The 17,516-nt window shown below is 38.9% G+C and overlaps 1 protein-coding gene and 1 long non-coding RNA gene across 5 annotated transcripts in view; one reads left to right on the top strand and one right to left on the bottom strand.

Moving 5' to 3' along the window:
- Positions 1-3,180: 3,180 nt before the first annotated feature.
- Positions 3,181-17,516, bottom strand: part of GRM5 (glutamate receptor, metabotropic 5) — a 254,953-nt gene continuing 240,617 nt past the window's right edge. For 2 of the 4 annotated variants that reach the window (XM_015279791.4, NM_204138.2), the window contains 2 exons: positions 17,294-17,455; positions 3,181-10,597 (listed from right to left, as the gene is read on the bottom strand). In XM_015279791.4, coding sequence (XP_015135277.1) covers positions 9,775-10,597; positions 17,294-17,455 — 985 coding nt within the window. In that variant the 3' untranslated portion in view covers positions 3,181-9,774. The remainder of the gene's footprint in view (positions 10,598-17,293; positions 17,456-17,516) is intronic. The other 2 variants (NM_001397865.1, NM_001397866.1) reach the window with 1 other exon arrangement.
- The window catches only part of LOC121107450, a 24,203-nt gene continuing 16,834 nt past the window's right edge, over positions 10,148-17,516 (top strand). The window contains exon 1 of the long non-coding RNA XR_005841618.1: positions 10,148-10,276. This is a non-coding gene — a long non-coding RNA (uncharacterized LOC121107450). The remainder of the gene's footprint in view (positions 10,277-17,516) is intronic.

Here is a 17,516-nt window from a genome sequence, read left to right as displayed (position 1 = left end):
TTATTTGTAACCTTGCTGTTGGCACAATACTTTGTGAACACTCCGTAGTGGTTTTTGTCCTCAGAAGTCAATCTAGTCCTTTCAATTCTAGATTGAGATTCAGAGAAGTGGACCTCCTCTTTCCATTTTCCTCTCCAGATTCACCAGTGATGTTTCTATATTGTTAAATGTGACTCCAAATCTACTCTCAAAATGAGATTCAACTGACATCTTCATTTATTATACACGTTTTAAGAATGCTTTTAGATGGAACTCTGGACCATTCTGAATAGTTCCTCAGCCAGAGGGTGTTCAGTAGAGGAGGTTCAGATTCTGGGAACTGCTCTCATTCAGCCTGCAGTGTGTATAACACCCCAGATACATTTCTTGACAAGTACTGAAGCACTCCTTACCAAACAGACACAGCTCTGAAGCCTCACTCCCTTTGGATACATATAAATGTATGCCACAAATATATGAGGGCTGCTGGAAAGTAATGCCTCCTGTTAAATTATGTTGGACCACAACATTAGAGTCAGAGGTTGGTGGTATGGCAGTAGAGGTTGAAACTTTCTGCCAGTATTCTGTTACAGATGTGTTGTAGTTTCCATGCAAATAAATAGGAGGCACTACTTTTGGAGTGACCTATGTAAAACTTATTTTACTAAGTTCAGGCAAGACTTGTCATAGAAGATTTCAGTTTTCCAGTCTTTGGGAAAGAGTTAAATATGATAAGTTATGGGAAGGGAAGTTTCCAGTCTTCTGTTGCAAAACTGAACAAGCCTGTTGGCTGCTTTGTGTTTGCTAAAAATTGGAATAATTTCTAAGACATGGCTTAGTAACAAATAAAAGCAGATGGTGGTTTTAAAAAAAATAATGCAAATACATTGCAGGCTTCTTCATGTATGTAGCAACAACCTACTTACTTCTTTTTCTATAACAAATATGTTACACACTCCAATGTGGTTTGGTCTTAAACTCTTACAAGAGGAAAACAAGTTATTAAACAGCCCTGAACAGACACAAAGACAGATTGCAGTTGTTAATACTTCAGCCTGGTTCCCTCAGTTCATTCATGGCTGTGAGTAGAAGGAAAAGAGTTACTATGCTAATTAATATGTTAATTCAGCTTAGATGAACTAGGGGAGCAATGAATTTAGTTATCTACTCTTGTATTCTGCTTCTCTTAAGGATACCTTCTGCTTACTGATGCTTAAATACCTACCTAGGAAGCTGAAATAGGGTGTGTATGATCAGGGGCATTTTAGAAAATATTGAAAATACTGATAATTTCATGTAGGAGCATAACAACACTGGCTTCTGGTATAAGGCGGCATTTATGGACTAAATATGAAAGAAAGATCATAATCCAGGCAGAGAAATTAAACATTTTCAAGAGGGTGGGCATTTGTTTTCCTGACCACAAAGTGCTCTGGTATTTCTGAAGACATAAATTGTCTTCAAATCATGGAATGATTGTGTTGGAAGGGACTCTAACGCCCACCCAGTTCCAACCTCTGCTGTGGGCTGGTTGTCACCCACTAGCACAGGCTGCCCAGGGCCCATCCAACCTGGCACCTCTCCAGACATGGGGCACCCACAGTTTCTCTGGGGACCCTGTGCCAGGGCCTCCACCACCCTACACACACATCCTATCCCTCTTACATAAATGCTAATTTGTGATTAAATCTGCAATGAGATTTTTAAACTTATTAGTTTCTGAAGGTCATCATGTCGTGATAACAGAAACACATAAGAAACAAAGTTGAGAGAAAGTGATGGAGCATGGCAGAAATTATTACTTTTTCTGAACAAAAAGAATTTGATCCTGTGTTCTAGAAAATGTTTAAAAGAAAGAAAAAAAAAAAGATCTGCAATGCCATATTTCACTGAGGCAAACAAGAGTATGTTGTTTTCAAAATCCTTGTCTCCAAAGTGCAATATAATAGTTCTGTTTCTTTTGCTAAAACATTACTCATCAAAAGCAGTGTGTTTCACTGCAGTGAGTGTATTTTGGGTTTTGAACTTTTATGTGATTCAAGGAAACAATGTGAATTCATATTGTTTTTAGCTGCAGATGGATACTTCCATTTACTTTCCACTGTATCATAGAATCATAGAATGGTTTGGGTTGGAAGGGACTCTTAAGATCATTGAGTTCCGGCCCCCTGCTATAGGCAGAGACATCTCCCTCTAGACCAGGTTGCTCACAGCCCCATCCAGCCTGGCCTTGAATGCCTTTAGGGAGGGGACATCCACAACCTCATTGGGCAGCCTGTTCCAGTGTGTCACCACCCTCACAGTAAAGAATTTCTTCCTAATATTTAGACTAAATTTACCTTCTTCCAGTTTAAAACCATTTCCCCATGTCCTGTCGCTACCTGCCTTTATAAAAAGTTCCTCCCCAGCTTTTCTGTAGGCCCCTTCAGATACTGGAAGGCCATTACAAGGTCCCTCTGGAGCTTTCTCTTCTTCAGGCTGTAGAGCCCCAGCTCTCTCAGCCTGTCCTCACAGGGGAGCTGCAGATTACATTCTGTTGCTTTACTGTATGTAATACAATTATTCCAGATTCATGATAGTCTAAGTAAGACCAGATTGTGGGATGGGATGGAGATGATTTCTGGTTAGAAATAGTTTTGTCCGTCTTTTTGTCTGTTAGTTTGTTTTTCCTTTAGCAGAGAAAGCCAAACAAAACCCATTCTGGAATCAGAGAGCAGAACGACTTGAGGTAAGTCATTGATTTCCAGTAGCAACAACAGAGCACTAGAAACCAATGTAATAAAGGACATAGAAAATTTCTCTGGTGTTCTGTCTGTAATTCAGGATAGAATGTGTCCCTGCAACAGTAGAAGAAATGTGATTTCTTACAACAACTAAAAAAGTTACATTTAAGGTAGGAATTCTTGACAGAGCAACTTTTTGTGTGTTTGTACATTACTCTAGATTAAACTACTTTATTATTTCCTCCTGATTTGAAAATCCATGTATGCCTCATCAATGACATTACACTTATTTTGAAAAAGATCCAGTTATGGTAGGACATCACATATCTGTTATTTGTAGATGCAAAGCTCATCCTTTAAATCTACGAAGCGAGAAACATTATTAAGAGTCTGTGTTTAAGCGCACCTGGTTTGCAGAATAAATGCATTGAAAGCAAAGCTGTAAGCATTTCAGAGGAAAAAAAAATCAAGAATTATGTCATATCACAGGATTTTTTTTAATACTGTTCAAAAAGTACCTGACTCTACATATAAACACCAACTATAACATGATGTAGACAATTGAGAAACAGGCAAATGTATTTTTTCAATGCTAAAATAAATTACATTTGTACAGGTAGAAAGCAAAACCAAAGCTGATAAAAATGTTATATTTTATGAAAAATCATTTTCAGTTCACATCAAAATAATAACTTTACATTCTCTATGTTTTTAATAGTATAAGCAGCAACAACATAAAAAAGAACAAACGCTCACAGAATGTTTGAAACCAGTTGTTCATAAGTTATTAGCAAATTAAAAAATAATAATAATTACAAGCACTTGTAGCCCACACAAATCTTTTAGAATTGGCACCGTCTCTCTAAAACATCTATATTCTATATAGATTTCTAATTACAAATACCACCAGCAGCTGCCATATAATCCTATTAGTACATGTAATATACATAGTATATTTGTTCCCATTTGGCAGATCAGAGTGACTTAATGATTATTGTTTGTTTGTACTGTCGTTACTGAGATAAGACAAAACCAACCATACACACCAATTCATCACCTCGATGAATTTTTTTACTTACCTTTATGCTTCACTGGGCTGTATCTTTTTTTCTATTCACAGTATAAATTTGTAAGTGGCAATTGCAGACATTTGAACAGAGGTTATAATAACAAACTATAGCAAAAAATGTGAATTCAGATAATTCAGCTGAAGTATTTAATAATTGCAGTGCATACTGAAATGGGTAGCAGATGAATGATTTTCTGGTCATGGAGAGTATTGACTTAGTTGATGGGATTCATGAAACATTAGGAAAACTGTGATCTGTTTCTTTTTTGGGGGCATATTATCTCACATTCCTTAACAGATTTAGTCAAAGAACAGTTTTCCCTCTAGGATACCTGCCACAGTAGCACTGATAAAGAGGAACAGTGGGAAGGTACTATTCACCAAGCCTAGCAAGCTGCTTCAGGAATGAGCTTAACGAAATACATCTGCTGCTTGACTCAGAAGGAAATGGGAAGAAAAATCTGTCTTTATTATTCTATGCTGAAGCAAATATCCAACATCTAGACATGGTTGGCCACTGTCAAGCTTAGATTTTCTGGTATAAATCTGGAGTGATTCCATTGACCTCAACAGGTTAAGGGCAAGTGCCAGCAAATGACTTCTGCACTTAAAGTTATACAGTATAATACCAGATTTTTTTGTATAGTATCTGGCTCTGGCTTTTTGTCCAAGTCTAAGCTTATTGTGAAGTTGGTAACAAGAGCTTGGTGCTCAGGAAAGCGATGCAACAAGGAAATGGATGTCTGAAATTAGTATATTCAAGCCAGTAGGGAAATGCATTTCTGCAGACAGGTATAGTTTTTGTTTCAAAGGTGGGTTGCCCTTGTAAAAAGTGGCTGGAGTTTCTTATTTATTTATTTATTTATTTATTTATTCATTCATTCATTCATTTAGCAATCTCAGAGAAGAAGCAGGAACACCAGGTTTAATTCCTTCACTTGTTGAGGAAGATTCAGAATCTCCCTTTGCATGGAGGAGCTCAGAACTCCAGGTGGAAGACAAGATGGTTGCGGACACGGAGGTAAGGAAGGGCATATTGTCCCCTCCTATCACTAAATCACTTTCCAGTGAAGTATTTAAGGATTTTTTGAGCCAATATATAGCTCAGAAGAAATGTTGGCTCCACTTCTCTGTAGCTGAAATATTTACCCAATCCCTGCTTGCAGGATATTACAAGTATTTAATTTTAAATGGTCATCTCAACTATGCCAAATATCCCATAAAGGTATAGAGTAACGCTTACTTTTGTACCCTGAGACTACTGAATGTTCTTCTCTAACCTGAAGTTACCATAGCAAGATGAAGGTGCCCCAATACACAATCATTACTGCACTTTCCTGCCAGTAGGGAGACTTCAATCCCACCTGGCAATGGCATGGTCTGAAGTTTGATCTTTCACCTTCTGCTCAAGTGCTCTAACTGCAAGACTACCGAAAAAAACAGCAGCATAACAGCACTGACAGCCTCAAAACAAAGGATGATTTCTTCTCTATAGAGAGTGTGATCCTCTTGACATACATGCTGTAAGTTCTATATACTTACTTATGGCATATACAGGGATTCAAATTTAGGAACTACCGCTTTCTAGATTTCCAATTGAGTTATATGCTAAGATATTTTGATGTGTCAAGATGAGGGCAACTCTGATCATCTCCAGAGACACAGTGTTGGTTGCCTGAGTGAACTGAGTTTTGGAGGGAGGTGTTAAATTCTTCTGAAAACCTAACTTTGGACAACTAAGTGCTGTTCTGGGTCAGCTGTGACTTGAACCCAACATTTTCTGCATACAGTCTATCCCTTTCATTTTTTTCCTTCTCTCAACTCAGAAATGATTTATTAAATAGAACAGCAAAGCTGTACACTTTCCTCTACAGAATTTACACCCACTGTTATGCTGTTGTTCTGGCCTTGATCTCTCTAAATAATACATTTCCAAGTGAACTCCACTACCATCCAGAGTCTCAATTGCAGACTGTCCTTCCTATTTAGTCGTTCTGGAGATTCTCCCACTTCTTTTTTAATCACAAATCTTTCTTTTTTCCAAATGCAGCAACTGAATAAAATCCAAAAATGTTATTTTTTTGTTTGTTTGTTTTAAAAGTTTTAACAGTTATTTTTTTTTAATTATCATTAACTTTTAATTTAGTTTCATAGCTGAGAGTCAAAAGAAGAAAACAGCACTTTGTGACCAACCAGACTCCCATGAAACATCAGCAAGTGCTGTGTAGACCATTATCTAAGAATTTCTGGTCTAAAGTTCTTATGAAGAATGATGTATGAGTCTAGGCACCAAATGTTCTGACAGAAGTACAAGGAAGCACATCTCCAAATTAATGCAATTATTCTTCAAAGCTAATTGAAAAATATTGTTCTTTTTCAGTATTGCTAACACTTCTTCACAATGAGCCTGCCAGAGTGATTCACTTTATTTCAAAAACATAGCTTCCAAAGATGCTTACACCTTTATTCTTCAGGGTTAGCCTCAAGCACAAAAGAAACAAGATCTCCTGAGGTCCTTGTGGTCAAGAAGGACAATTACATGCAACCTCTTGATTTCCATTTCTGGCAGCAGAACTAAACCAGAATATAATTTCAAGACACTTGGTACTGGAAAGTGTTCACGATGGTAACGTTTGCTCTTATGGCTGAAAAACTCTGCAGTTATATCTTAATGTCCCTAAAGGAGAGTAGCATATAAACAGCTTAATTAAATTATAATATCCCATAATATTCTTCTTTCTTGTATCAAACCTTCTGGCTTCTTTCACAGGACTTTCCAGTCTGCCAAATCTCCCACAAGGCACCTTACAACTGTGGTCATTACAGAAAAGTTATTTCCGTCACCCAAAAACCTTGTAAGGTAACATTGTCACATTCCAGCTTGTACAAGTAAAATGTGTTCTGCCTTCTTTACATCCCACTAATGCTGATCTAACTTTCAGTGAAGATAGGCTGATAACTGAGAGGTACTATTGCAGCAGGACTCATCCTGGGTTCTTTTTGTCTTCCAAAGTGAAAATAAGCAAGTGTTGGATAGTTTAACACTGGAGTTTTAGCCTCCGAACACAAATGTTAAATTAAGTGTTTTATGTATGTGTGTGTTTGCATGCACAAGTGCATGAATATATCATCTTGGCAATATAGACAAAAGTCTTCAAGAATCTCTGAGCAATATGGTCAGCATTGTGCAGAACTGCAATCTTGGAGTAGTTGAGGTATGTTCATGTTGAGTCATGCTTTGACAGTTTCTATTTCTCACTCCTTTTTACTCATTTTATTTTAAGATATTTCTACTGTTCATTATTTCACAGTGCAACGAAGCTCACAGATTTTAGCAGGTATACGTTAATACGCATCAACCAACATAAGAGTACAGAAATGAGGACCTATAATGCTCATGTTAGAGAAGGATCTAATAATGATGTTGGTAAATAGCTTAAAGTATGAGGATGTATAGTAATAGAATCCCTTTGAAATTCACATTTATCTCATCACACTCCACATATATCAAAACAATATTGCACCAATGGGAAACAGACATTATTATATAAATCTTTCAAGAACAATATTTAGGTGGTCTAAACTCCCTAAGTAGGAATATTTGTGCCATAGGCTGATTGGACATGCCCTTTCCTGAAATATGGGTTGTAACCTGTGAAAGAAGATGCTTTCTCCTAAAGACATGTGCAGCTAGTAAAGGATGAGACATGCTAGTACTACGAATCAGGAAGGTAACAGCAAGCTCCTGTCTGGAAACCATGCTGCTTCATAGAACTGAGTCTCTGCTAACCAGTTGTGAGAGTAGGCAAGAAGTACATGTAAGGAAGAGGGACCTACAATCATAGCTTGGTGTATCTCCTGGAATAGAGCTGAGTTGTGATCTGTCTGTTCATGCTACAGGCATAGCTAGTAAGTGACTGTACCTGGCAAAATAAACATGCCCATACACTGGATATTGGATAACACCGACTTGCACAGGATGTACAGGGTCCTTAGGGCATCTCTGTGAGGTGTGAGCCTGGATTTGCTCATCTATTACTCTTTTTTTGATGTTGTTGAAAAGCAAATTGCAGTGCAGCGCATAACAGTGAAATTAACCTCAAAGGGAACAGAAAATGCTCTTTGCTAAAGTATGGGAATCACACGATGTGCTTTCTTTTTTAAAATCAAATGTTTGTTATTTGGGGCATGGAGAAGAGAAAGGAGGTATGGATTTTGATTACAAAAAATTATTTTTGAAGAAATAGAATCTAAACATTTTGAAAATTAAGCACAGAAGCCTGATTTCAAGACTCTTTTCCATGAAGCTGTCTTTTGTATAAGGCTGTATCCACTCAACTTTAAACTGAAGTACATCACTCATCACTTCATGCTATCCTTAAATAAAATAAAACAAAACCATAGAAGTTTGGCACCCGAGGACAGCTGTCATAAAGGAGAGAGCCAATACAGTGTGCGCTTAGGGCCTGACCTACGTGTTCTATGTAACTACACCTATTAAAAATTATTTAACTTCTATTCAAACTGTAAATCCCTTCCTTGCCTTTATTCAAAAGTGCCATGACAGTATGAAGTGCACAAAACTGTATTACCTTGATATAGGAAAAAATACCAGTAATCCCCTTGCCTTTCTGTGAGTTGCTAAGAAACAAAGACTGTTCGCTCATATCTCATTAGGCCTTCTCTGCTTTAACCTTTACTCTGTATTGCTTTGAAAGTCTTTTTTTTTTTTTCTTTGTCACAGTTCATAGCTGCAAGGCATCAGCAGCTAAATAAAGTTAAAGTTGCTGCTTTTTAAAGAGTAGCTAAACCACATCTAAGCAGATTTTGACACAGGTTTTTTTTCTCTACATATGAATTATGATTATGACAACCTTTCCATTGACAGTTAGCATTCATCATAATACAGATTGATCTCTTAGAACACTGTCACTCAAAAACATGGAGAAAATCCTTAGAGTGTTTACCTGTTCCTTGCAAGCAAAGACTAAGGGAGCCCGAATAAGTGTTATAACTGGCAATGTTAGCATAAGAACATCCATAAAAATGTGTCGATTTCAGTAGGGAATGCAGCTATGATATAGCTTGGTAGTGCTGCTAGAAAGAGAATATTCACCTCAACAACTTGCCCTGATAAGGGAATTACAAAACAGTACTCCAGAAAATATTTTTTGCTACTTCGTTATTAGTTGGCATCACGGTGAAATAGTCAGGAAATCTTCCTTGGGTTTTGTTGCTGTGAAGGTGAATCCAATGTTAACAAATTGATATTTTTTTATATATATACTGGTAGAAGAGAATTTCATAAACAAATGTGTAGGTTGAGAAGTCACTTGTAAAGCCCTCCGTATTGCAGTCACTCACTGCAAAGCCTCAGCTTAGTGTTATCCATGTGTAACGTATCACAGACACAATATGCTTCAGCAAAAAGTTTGATAGTTATTGAACATACATTACTGCTTTTTGAGATCTTCATAGAAAAAAAAGAAAACTTGATAGGTTGGTCCCAGATTTGAGTCTGTTAGAAAATGTACATTCAATGTTTGGTCTTCTATTCTTGATAAAAGATCAAGGTTCACTTCTGGGTAAGGAATCAGAGTAAACAAACAAACCATTTTACAGTTCTTTACAATCTTGTTCCCCCCCCCCCCCCACTTCACATATTGTACACACGGTTCGTTGTAATACTAAAGCAAAGCACTTGGTATGTAACTGATTTAACAGACTCCTTATAAGCCCTCAAAAATAGATTCAGTGTTTTTGAAAAGCCCATGTTTTTTTAAGGCCACGATAATCTGCCAAGAGTCATCATTTTGTCTTTAGAACAGCATCATTAATCTGATGTTTCCACTTATCAAACAAGTCCACTTCTTCCTCTGTTTCTCACAAGATGACCCAACGCCTCTCATCCTATCTGCGTAAACACTGGAGATCTTGAAGGCTTGGCTGTCCCCTCACTACTTGCTTGTAGTCGTTGAGATCCAAAGTTGTCTTGAACTACATTCACAGCGAAGAAGAACTTTGAGTGTAATCTCTGATGAGGAGTGTGTCGTACTTTGGGGAAGATGGGATACAGAGAGCTGATTCGGAAACCGGAGAGCTGGGAGATGCGCTTCCAGAATCGATGGAGTCTCTAAAAGGAGAAGGAGGAGTTAAAGCTACCAGCTCCTCAAGGTCTTGCTTTGCTGATGGGGTCTCTGCAGTGCCTTCTTTGACGCTGCCATTTGATTGTTTCCTAGCTGACTGGGAAGCGCCATTGACTTCAATGGAAGGAAGTGGCTGGATCTCTGCAAAGGTGGTCATTGTTGTGGGGAGCTGGATTTCTCGTGGGATCAGGTATGAAGAGCAGAGAGGAGTGGCCACCATTGTCCCTGGAGTGGCTGTTGAAAGCATCATAGAGTTCAGCTCGCTGATGTTGGCTGTAAAGCGAGTAACCACGCTACTGATCTGCTCCATGAGGGAGCCTTGCGAGGAGCTACTTCGCTGTGGAGGCTCGGACTGGAAGGTAGGGGCATCATCTTCTGTTCGGCTAACAGAGGCAGTTCTGTGGCTCACGGTGCTGATAGGTGAGGGAGTCTGCGGTCGGTACTGAGCTGGGTATTGCTCTTCTGCTTCTGAAACGTCGTAAAGCGTTTTGGCACTGGTCTCAGGAAATGTAGCACTGCTACTATGTCGGCTACTATCTGTGCTTTTAGAAAAAGGCTTGATCACTGCAGTTTGATTGGGGTTCTCTTTTTTGTTGATGTGGATTGACAACCGCTGCCAAAGGTGCGCTCCTCTGCTGCTTTTCTCATTCTGGGCCCAGGAAACTGATTTCCCATTAGAGCTGCAAACAGAAATGAGAGAAGATGGTAACTTGCATCAAAATTAAAAATATAATCACTGAACCCATACCGTGGATATGTGTTATCTTAGATCTTATATCCATTATATAGCTGAGTGTAATTTAATCATCATATATCTATATCTAATCTATACCTATGTATGTCTAGCCATGCAGTGTATCTACATCTAAGATTTATACCTAGACATTATAGGAAAACAAGCAGAGTGGATGTGCTGAATGCACAGGCCACTTGTGCATCAAACTGTGACTTCTCTGTGATAGCTGATGGACACTGCTGCCCCTCTGTTGCTGCCCTTGGGGCACAAGTGGTGTCTGTCTGGGAGGGGAGAGGCATTGGTGGTGTAGGGGAGTGAGCAACTTGATGGCTTCCCTTCTGTTGGATTGGTGACATCAGGGGGACTGTGGGACTGAGGAATGAGTGGAAGAGTGAGGAAGAAGTAAGTGCTTGAAGAGAATAGGTGTGAGACCTGGACTTGGAGACAGCAATAAGCAGTTTGGCCCTTGCTCCTCTAAATTAATCCTCTCAGGGTCATTTCTCTTCAGATCATTGTGCCTTGCTTTTTATCAAAGTTGCTTGTTTTTCTACTGTTACTGATTAAGGAAAGTTCTTATGGAACAAAGCCAGCTGCAGCATTTATAAATAGCCCCTTTCTTTTTACGTGTTCTTTAGGCTGATGAAGTGTTGATTGAGCATGCACTAACCTATAGCTCCTGGGATTAAGAAAGACCATTAACAATATTTCTTAGTTGAAATAGACAATGACTCTGAAATGATGTCTACAATACAAACATAACCTCCACATACAGATAAACATGCTTTATATATACAACACAACAGAACTTTAAATGCTTCACTTTTATTTCTAAAATATTTGCAACAGCCATTTCAGACTTTTTGGAAATATGAGCACATTGGAGATGCTGGTGAAGTGTCACAAATTTGTTCGTTTGATTTTTTCTGCCTGAAAGAGATACACTCATACACGTTAGCCTGCAGTGAAACAGTTTGCAAGACACACAGTTTACTCAACACAGATGACTTTATAGCAGCCTTCATGTGGATGCTTGCCACATTCTATCAATTTAATAGTTCTTCCAGGCATCTAAAAAAGATGTGCGCTGATAGTAAACAAAATCTTTTTGTATTACACTACAAGGAATTACAAGGGGTCATGTAACACAACACACTCTTTCCCCTTCAAAAGCAGCATGACAAAGTCCAGCAGATGAAGACAATGTAAACCAGGGATATTTTAAGACAGGCTAAACTAAGAGATGAGCTACCCTCAAAATGTCTGACAGAACAGCTGATGGCTCGTATATTGTTATTGAGACACCTCTTTTGCTGTACGTCAATCAGAGTGAGGGGGAAAAGCAAAATCTAACCTGTAGCACTGAGCACTTCAACTCTTTGCATCTCTGTGAATGTGATTCTGAGCCGAATGGGAGCTGGGACATATGTCTTACAGAGGAAAGCTGATGCCTCTGAGGACTGTGTGCTTCTCTTACTAGCAGGTGCTCATTAAGCGCCAAGAGCCATTTGAGAGCCCCGGCTCCATGGCTATGCTGGGACCTGAGCTTCCTTTGGAAAATGAGATCTTGTCTCTTGTCATCTGGTATGACGATGATGGAACTTCCCCTCAGATCCTGCAGAGAGTGATCTGGACCAGGAGGCTGGGTCATCTGGCCCTCTTACCTTGACCTAGCAGAAGAAGAGAGCCTAGTTCCGGTCCTGGGTGTTCTACTTGGTGGGGCCTCTTCTCCTGCTGAGCTCAGAGCTCAGAGCTCAGAGGGGTTTGTGACAGACCTGTCTGCCATAGGGACAAAGTAAATTCTATTAACATGGAGAAGGTGGTGATAGAAACACTTGCTCAAAGAAAGCTGTGCCTGGCTGTGCACCACTTCCCACAAGCAGAATATTCTAGCACTTCTCCGAAGTTCAGAGAGTGGCTCAGTAAGGAAGTTCAAACCCTATGGCTTTAGGTGTGCTCATGAGCACTAAAGGCATGTAAGCATTTTCAGTTACCTGAAAGTCGGATTGTAAGAGGTTGTGAAAGGAACACCTTCCTCCCTCCCTTATGTGGAGAACTGTGGAGGAAGTGTAATATGAGTCTGAGGAGCCTGGGGAGGGGAAAAGGGTGACATTTAGGGATGCATCCAGCTAACGGTTACATATTCAATGTCCCAGTTTGATTTTGGGACAATCTTGACTGATGCACACATTTACTGTCTTTGTGCTGTGCCCAAATGTAATCAAGCTATTTGTGTGGCTCTAAAAGAGAGCCTGGAGCCCTAAAGGAGATCCAGAGGCTGTTTGATGTAAATTTCGGACAAAAGCCTGAAAGATTTGACCATTACTCATTGCAAATTCCTTGATATTAAAACAAAAACAACAACAACAACAACAAAACCTAAATAAGAAGCAAGCAGCAATTTATCAATAAAAATTGAAAAAATTGAACGCAGTGGTAAAAATTCCATCAGTTTGCCCAACAATAGTTGGAATTATAAATGTATTATCCCATTCATCATGCTAAACTATTTATTACAAAATCAGCACCCAAGTAAGGCATGTGATAATTTATCAGCTGTGTGAAAGGAGCATCATTTGTCTTCACATATTGGCTGGGTTAGGGGTAAATTTCAGGGGCAGTGCTTTAAGATCCTGCTCTAGCTGCATGCTGTTACTCTGTCAACTGGAAACCATTGCTGCGCACACAAGTTAAAAACAGAGATATAAAAGTACATTAGGGACATTGACTATGATGCCTACTAATGGAATATCACAACCAATTGTTTACATTTATTATGACCAGCTGTTCCATGTCCCTTTGAGAGATGGGAAATTATATATCAGTAAATATTTAGAGTTTTCTTGTAAACAGATTTTATCTCCCTCAGCTGAAAACAGCAGAATTACACTCTCATGCTCACAAAAGAATTCTACTGCTAAGTCTGGCTGAATACAGGCTGTGTTTCTCTGCTCTGTCCTTCCTGTTGGCGCAGTCCTGGAGCAGAGCAGAGGACAAAACTGGGGATAAGCAAACTCCAATCAGTTATACAATTTCCAAACCAAAACGTTGGCTATATATATATATAATGTAATACCTTTTGCATGGCATATTTTTTCATTGCCTTCACAATAGGTTAATTAGGCTGTTTTATGTAAAAGAGGGATTTCCTCAGAACTAGACATAGTCATTATTTTTCCTGTCTCTTGACTAAAAGCTGCATTGATTTTGGCAGCTAAGCTTTTTTTTCCAGCCTGCCAGACCTACCACTATATAGCATGTAGAAGAAAGGAAAGTGGTATAAATGAGAGCCTTCGAATATTTCAAATACTTCCTCTGTAGTTGTACAATGCTGACAGAATAACAATTAGTACTCTTCCTCATTTCCTCCCCTCCTTTTATAGTCATTTAAGTTTTAGGGCTCTGTTCTGTATTCATAAGGGATACTAACTGCTTCTTAGCCCCTGAGGTGGTAAGAAAAATGCTCCCCCCTTTATATATTTGTTTATTTTTTTTTCTTATTATTATTTTCCGATCCATCTAGAATAGATTACTTTTTCCTTTGTTTTTAAATTTTGTTTCAGATTTATTGCCCTGTGATATGGCTGTCTGTGAGACTGTGCATAGCTCTGCTACCAGAGTTTCTTAGCCAGCTGCCTTTACAGCAACTGCATTTTTTCAACGCCTTCAAAATGCAGAAGAAAGGAATCACAGAATCATAGAATGGCCTGGGTTGAAATGTACCACAATGATCATCTAGTTTCAACCCCCCTGCTATGTGCAGGGTTGCCAACCAGCAGACCAGGCTGCCCAGAGCCACATCCAGCCTGGCCTTGAATGCCTCCAGGAATGTGCATCAGAAAGAGGAACTGACAGTCACAGCAGCTGAAAACCCTGATGCTCTAACAAGTGTGCCATTCTTATTTATTACCTGAAGCTGCTAAGATTGATTCTGATGAAGAGTTCCCAGTGAGTGGCATTTGGATAGCTACTGAAACCATATGTAATTTGAAAATAAGTCACTTATTCTCTTGTAAATAAGTTTAAATAAGCCAAATCAGTTATGAAATTTAGTATTGTCCAAGTGAGCTTAGAAAGCATACCTACAGATTTTCCACCAGCGGAAACTGGAATAGGAAGGGGATCAACAGAGTTTAAAACAAAAATATAAGGGAAGTTCTCTGCTGTATAAGAAATGTTAGTATCCGATTCCAGATTTGAATAGATAGAGCTGGTCAAAAGATACTGGTCAAAAACCTGGTGGAAACCTGTACGACCAGAATGGAACCTATGCTGACATGAATACGATAAGTAATTAGTTAAAATTATTTACCTTATAAGTTCAAAGGTGAAAGTTCATGTTTCAGAACACTAATTGGTCTAATTTTTTTGAGCTAGATTTGCTAACAAAGTTGTGCTTAGATATTTCAATGGCTTAAGTGGAGTGTTGCATTTCAACTTGAAGCAATGTCTTGTTTTTTATGAAGGTGAGGTAGAAAAGGTGTAACTTCAGCATGGTGCAGAGCAAGATGGTTTATTAAGGATAATATTATTTTATGATATTTCTGCAGAAGCAGCTGGCAGAGATAAGGAGGATAAACTTCTGTACTTAGTCCATGCAGCTTTCTGGCAAGGAGAAGTCTTGTCATTGGAAATAAATACTTGTAGTAAGAAGCCATAGTCCTTTTCGAGTTCTCTGATGAAATCTTATTAATGACTCAGTGATACAATTACTTTGCCTAAGAGGGATTTGATGGAATCTTAGAATGGTTTGGATTGAAAGGGACCTTAAAGCCCATCCGGTTCCAACGCCCTGCTGTGGGCTCGTTGCTGCCCACCAGTTCAGGCTGCCCATTCAACCTGGCACTGAGCTGGAATGGGTTGAGTTGGAAGGACCTTTAAAGGGCATCTAGTCTAACTCCCAAAGAAAGGAGGATAAATGGCTGAAACTGAGTGCAGAAATGTAAGGTGGCTAAACTAGTTCTGTTCTAACACTATAGCGATCTATAGTGTTTCCTTTCTTCTTATTTTAAATAGCTTTAGAAGAAATCTCTACATGCCTGTACAGTTGTTTCCCTGGGTGTAAGCCAGTTCTTCCACACAGAAATATCACTCAGATAATTTAGCTTAAGTTATTCCCATACTATTTGTTCTCTGGAGACAAATAATAGTGAAACACAAAGGAGGAATGATGCAGGTTGAAGACTCACTTTGTCCTGATCTGAGTTCCATAAGTAAACATCTTTTGCAATTATGCTGCAAACAAAAGCAATTGCTTTTCTATTAACAACAGCAAGGGCATTTACTAACATTACTCTCTGGACTGTAATCAGTTATCATCTCCTTACCCTATGGAAATCACAGCTGGCATCTGCAAGAATGACTTTGATCTATGAGGATGAAAGGGACTGCTGTCAGACAGAAACTTTGCCAACAAACCCCTAGCACAGCCACCAGTGAAACCAACACTGACAGCTTTCATCAGTGCCTGGCTAGAATGGGGGGAATTGAAGTGTTGGTATCTGAAGGAAATACTTCCGGGATTCTGTGACAATTTCCAAAAGGTACAAAACTGAAATGGGGAAAAACATGAAATGTCAGCTTACTACTAACCCCCAAATCAAAAGTATAAGTAGTGCAAAAAAGAAGCAAGTTAAAAAAAAAAAAAGAGGAAAAAGGGAAGAAAAGGAAAGAAAGATTTAATTCTCCCAGTTATAAATCCAGAGACAAGGAGGCAAGGATCGATTTGGATTCTGTCTTCTGGAAAGCAGGTTGGAGAAACTTCAGGTGTTTGGCACACCTGATAAATAATTACAAGTGTACTTAATCATAAGAGACTTGTAAGCAGAAAACTTACTCATGAATAAAGCTGTTTCTTACTTGTTGCATTTAATTAAACAAAAAATGTGAATACAATAACGTGATATCTGTTTTGAGAAAGCCTCATAAAACATCCAATTTTGTAATAGATCTTATCTTATATACCTGAACAATGCTCACCAGTGACGTAGGATGCAGTAACTTCTGTTAATCAGAAACTGCCTTTCAAAGCATCACACTGTATATCCATTTACTGTGTTTTGTTACTTCTCGTCTTGAAAAAATTCCTAGCTATTTATAAGACATCTGTATAGGCATCATTAGACCGCAACGTGAAAAATATCCACACTAAGGTTGGAACACCAAAATAATATTGCATTAGGGACTGAGCATGAGAGCTGAAAAATCTTGTCCAGTTGAAGCCCTACAGCCCTCTCTAAGCTAATTGGAATTTACTCAGCATCATGGGAGTTTCTTTTTGGTTTTACAGTACAAGTGAGAAAAGATGACATGATCTTTTCATTTTCCATATCATGGAATGGATTGGGTAGGAAGGGACTTCAAATATGTTGTCAGATGGCTGCATCTGTCTTTTCCCATCTGCACTTCATCACAGTGATGTCCAACACTGGCCTGGTACTTACAGACACAGACAGAAGAACAGCACCTACTTCCCTTCCTGCAACATCTCTGCTTCCTGGGAAGTTCCCAGGCTATGCAATGACAACTCTGCTTATAGCTTACAAAATAGGACAGGACCACTGGCCAGGACACTGTGGCTGGAGACAACAAAACACAGCCATCAAATAATTGCACTCTCTGTGAAGCAGCAGGTGTTCTTAACTGTTTGAGTAGGTCTTGCAGCTGACAGTCTTGCTGTGGCACTATTAGACTGACACAGTTTCCAGCCTTTTTGCCTGTTAGGGCATCCTCTTTAACAGGAACCTCTTTCTCATCTCTACTTGACTCAGATCGATTACATTCTGGAATGCAAACAGATTCTTCACTGTGAAGATACAAAATATAAAAAAGAAGTTTTTCAAGTGTATATATATGGCTCGGCAAAA

Source organism: Gallus gallus, chromosome 1 (genome assembly GCF_016699485.2).
Source record: "Gallus gallus isolate bGalGal1 chromosome 1, bGalGal1.mat.broiler.GRCg7b, whole genome shotgun sequence".
Lineage (NCBI taxonomy): Eukaryota > Metazoa > Chordata > Aves > Galliformes > Phasianidae > Gallus > Gallus gallus.
Note: the sequence above shows the minus strand (reverse complement) of the source record. Positions and strands in the feature narration are given on the sequence as shown.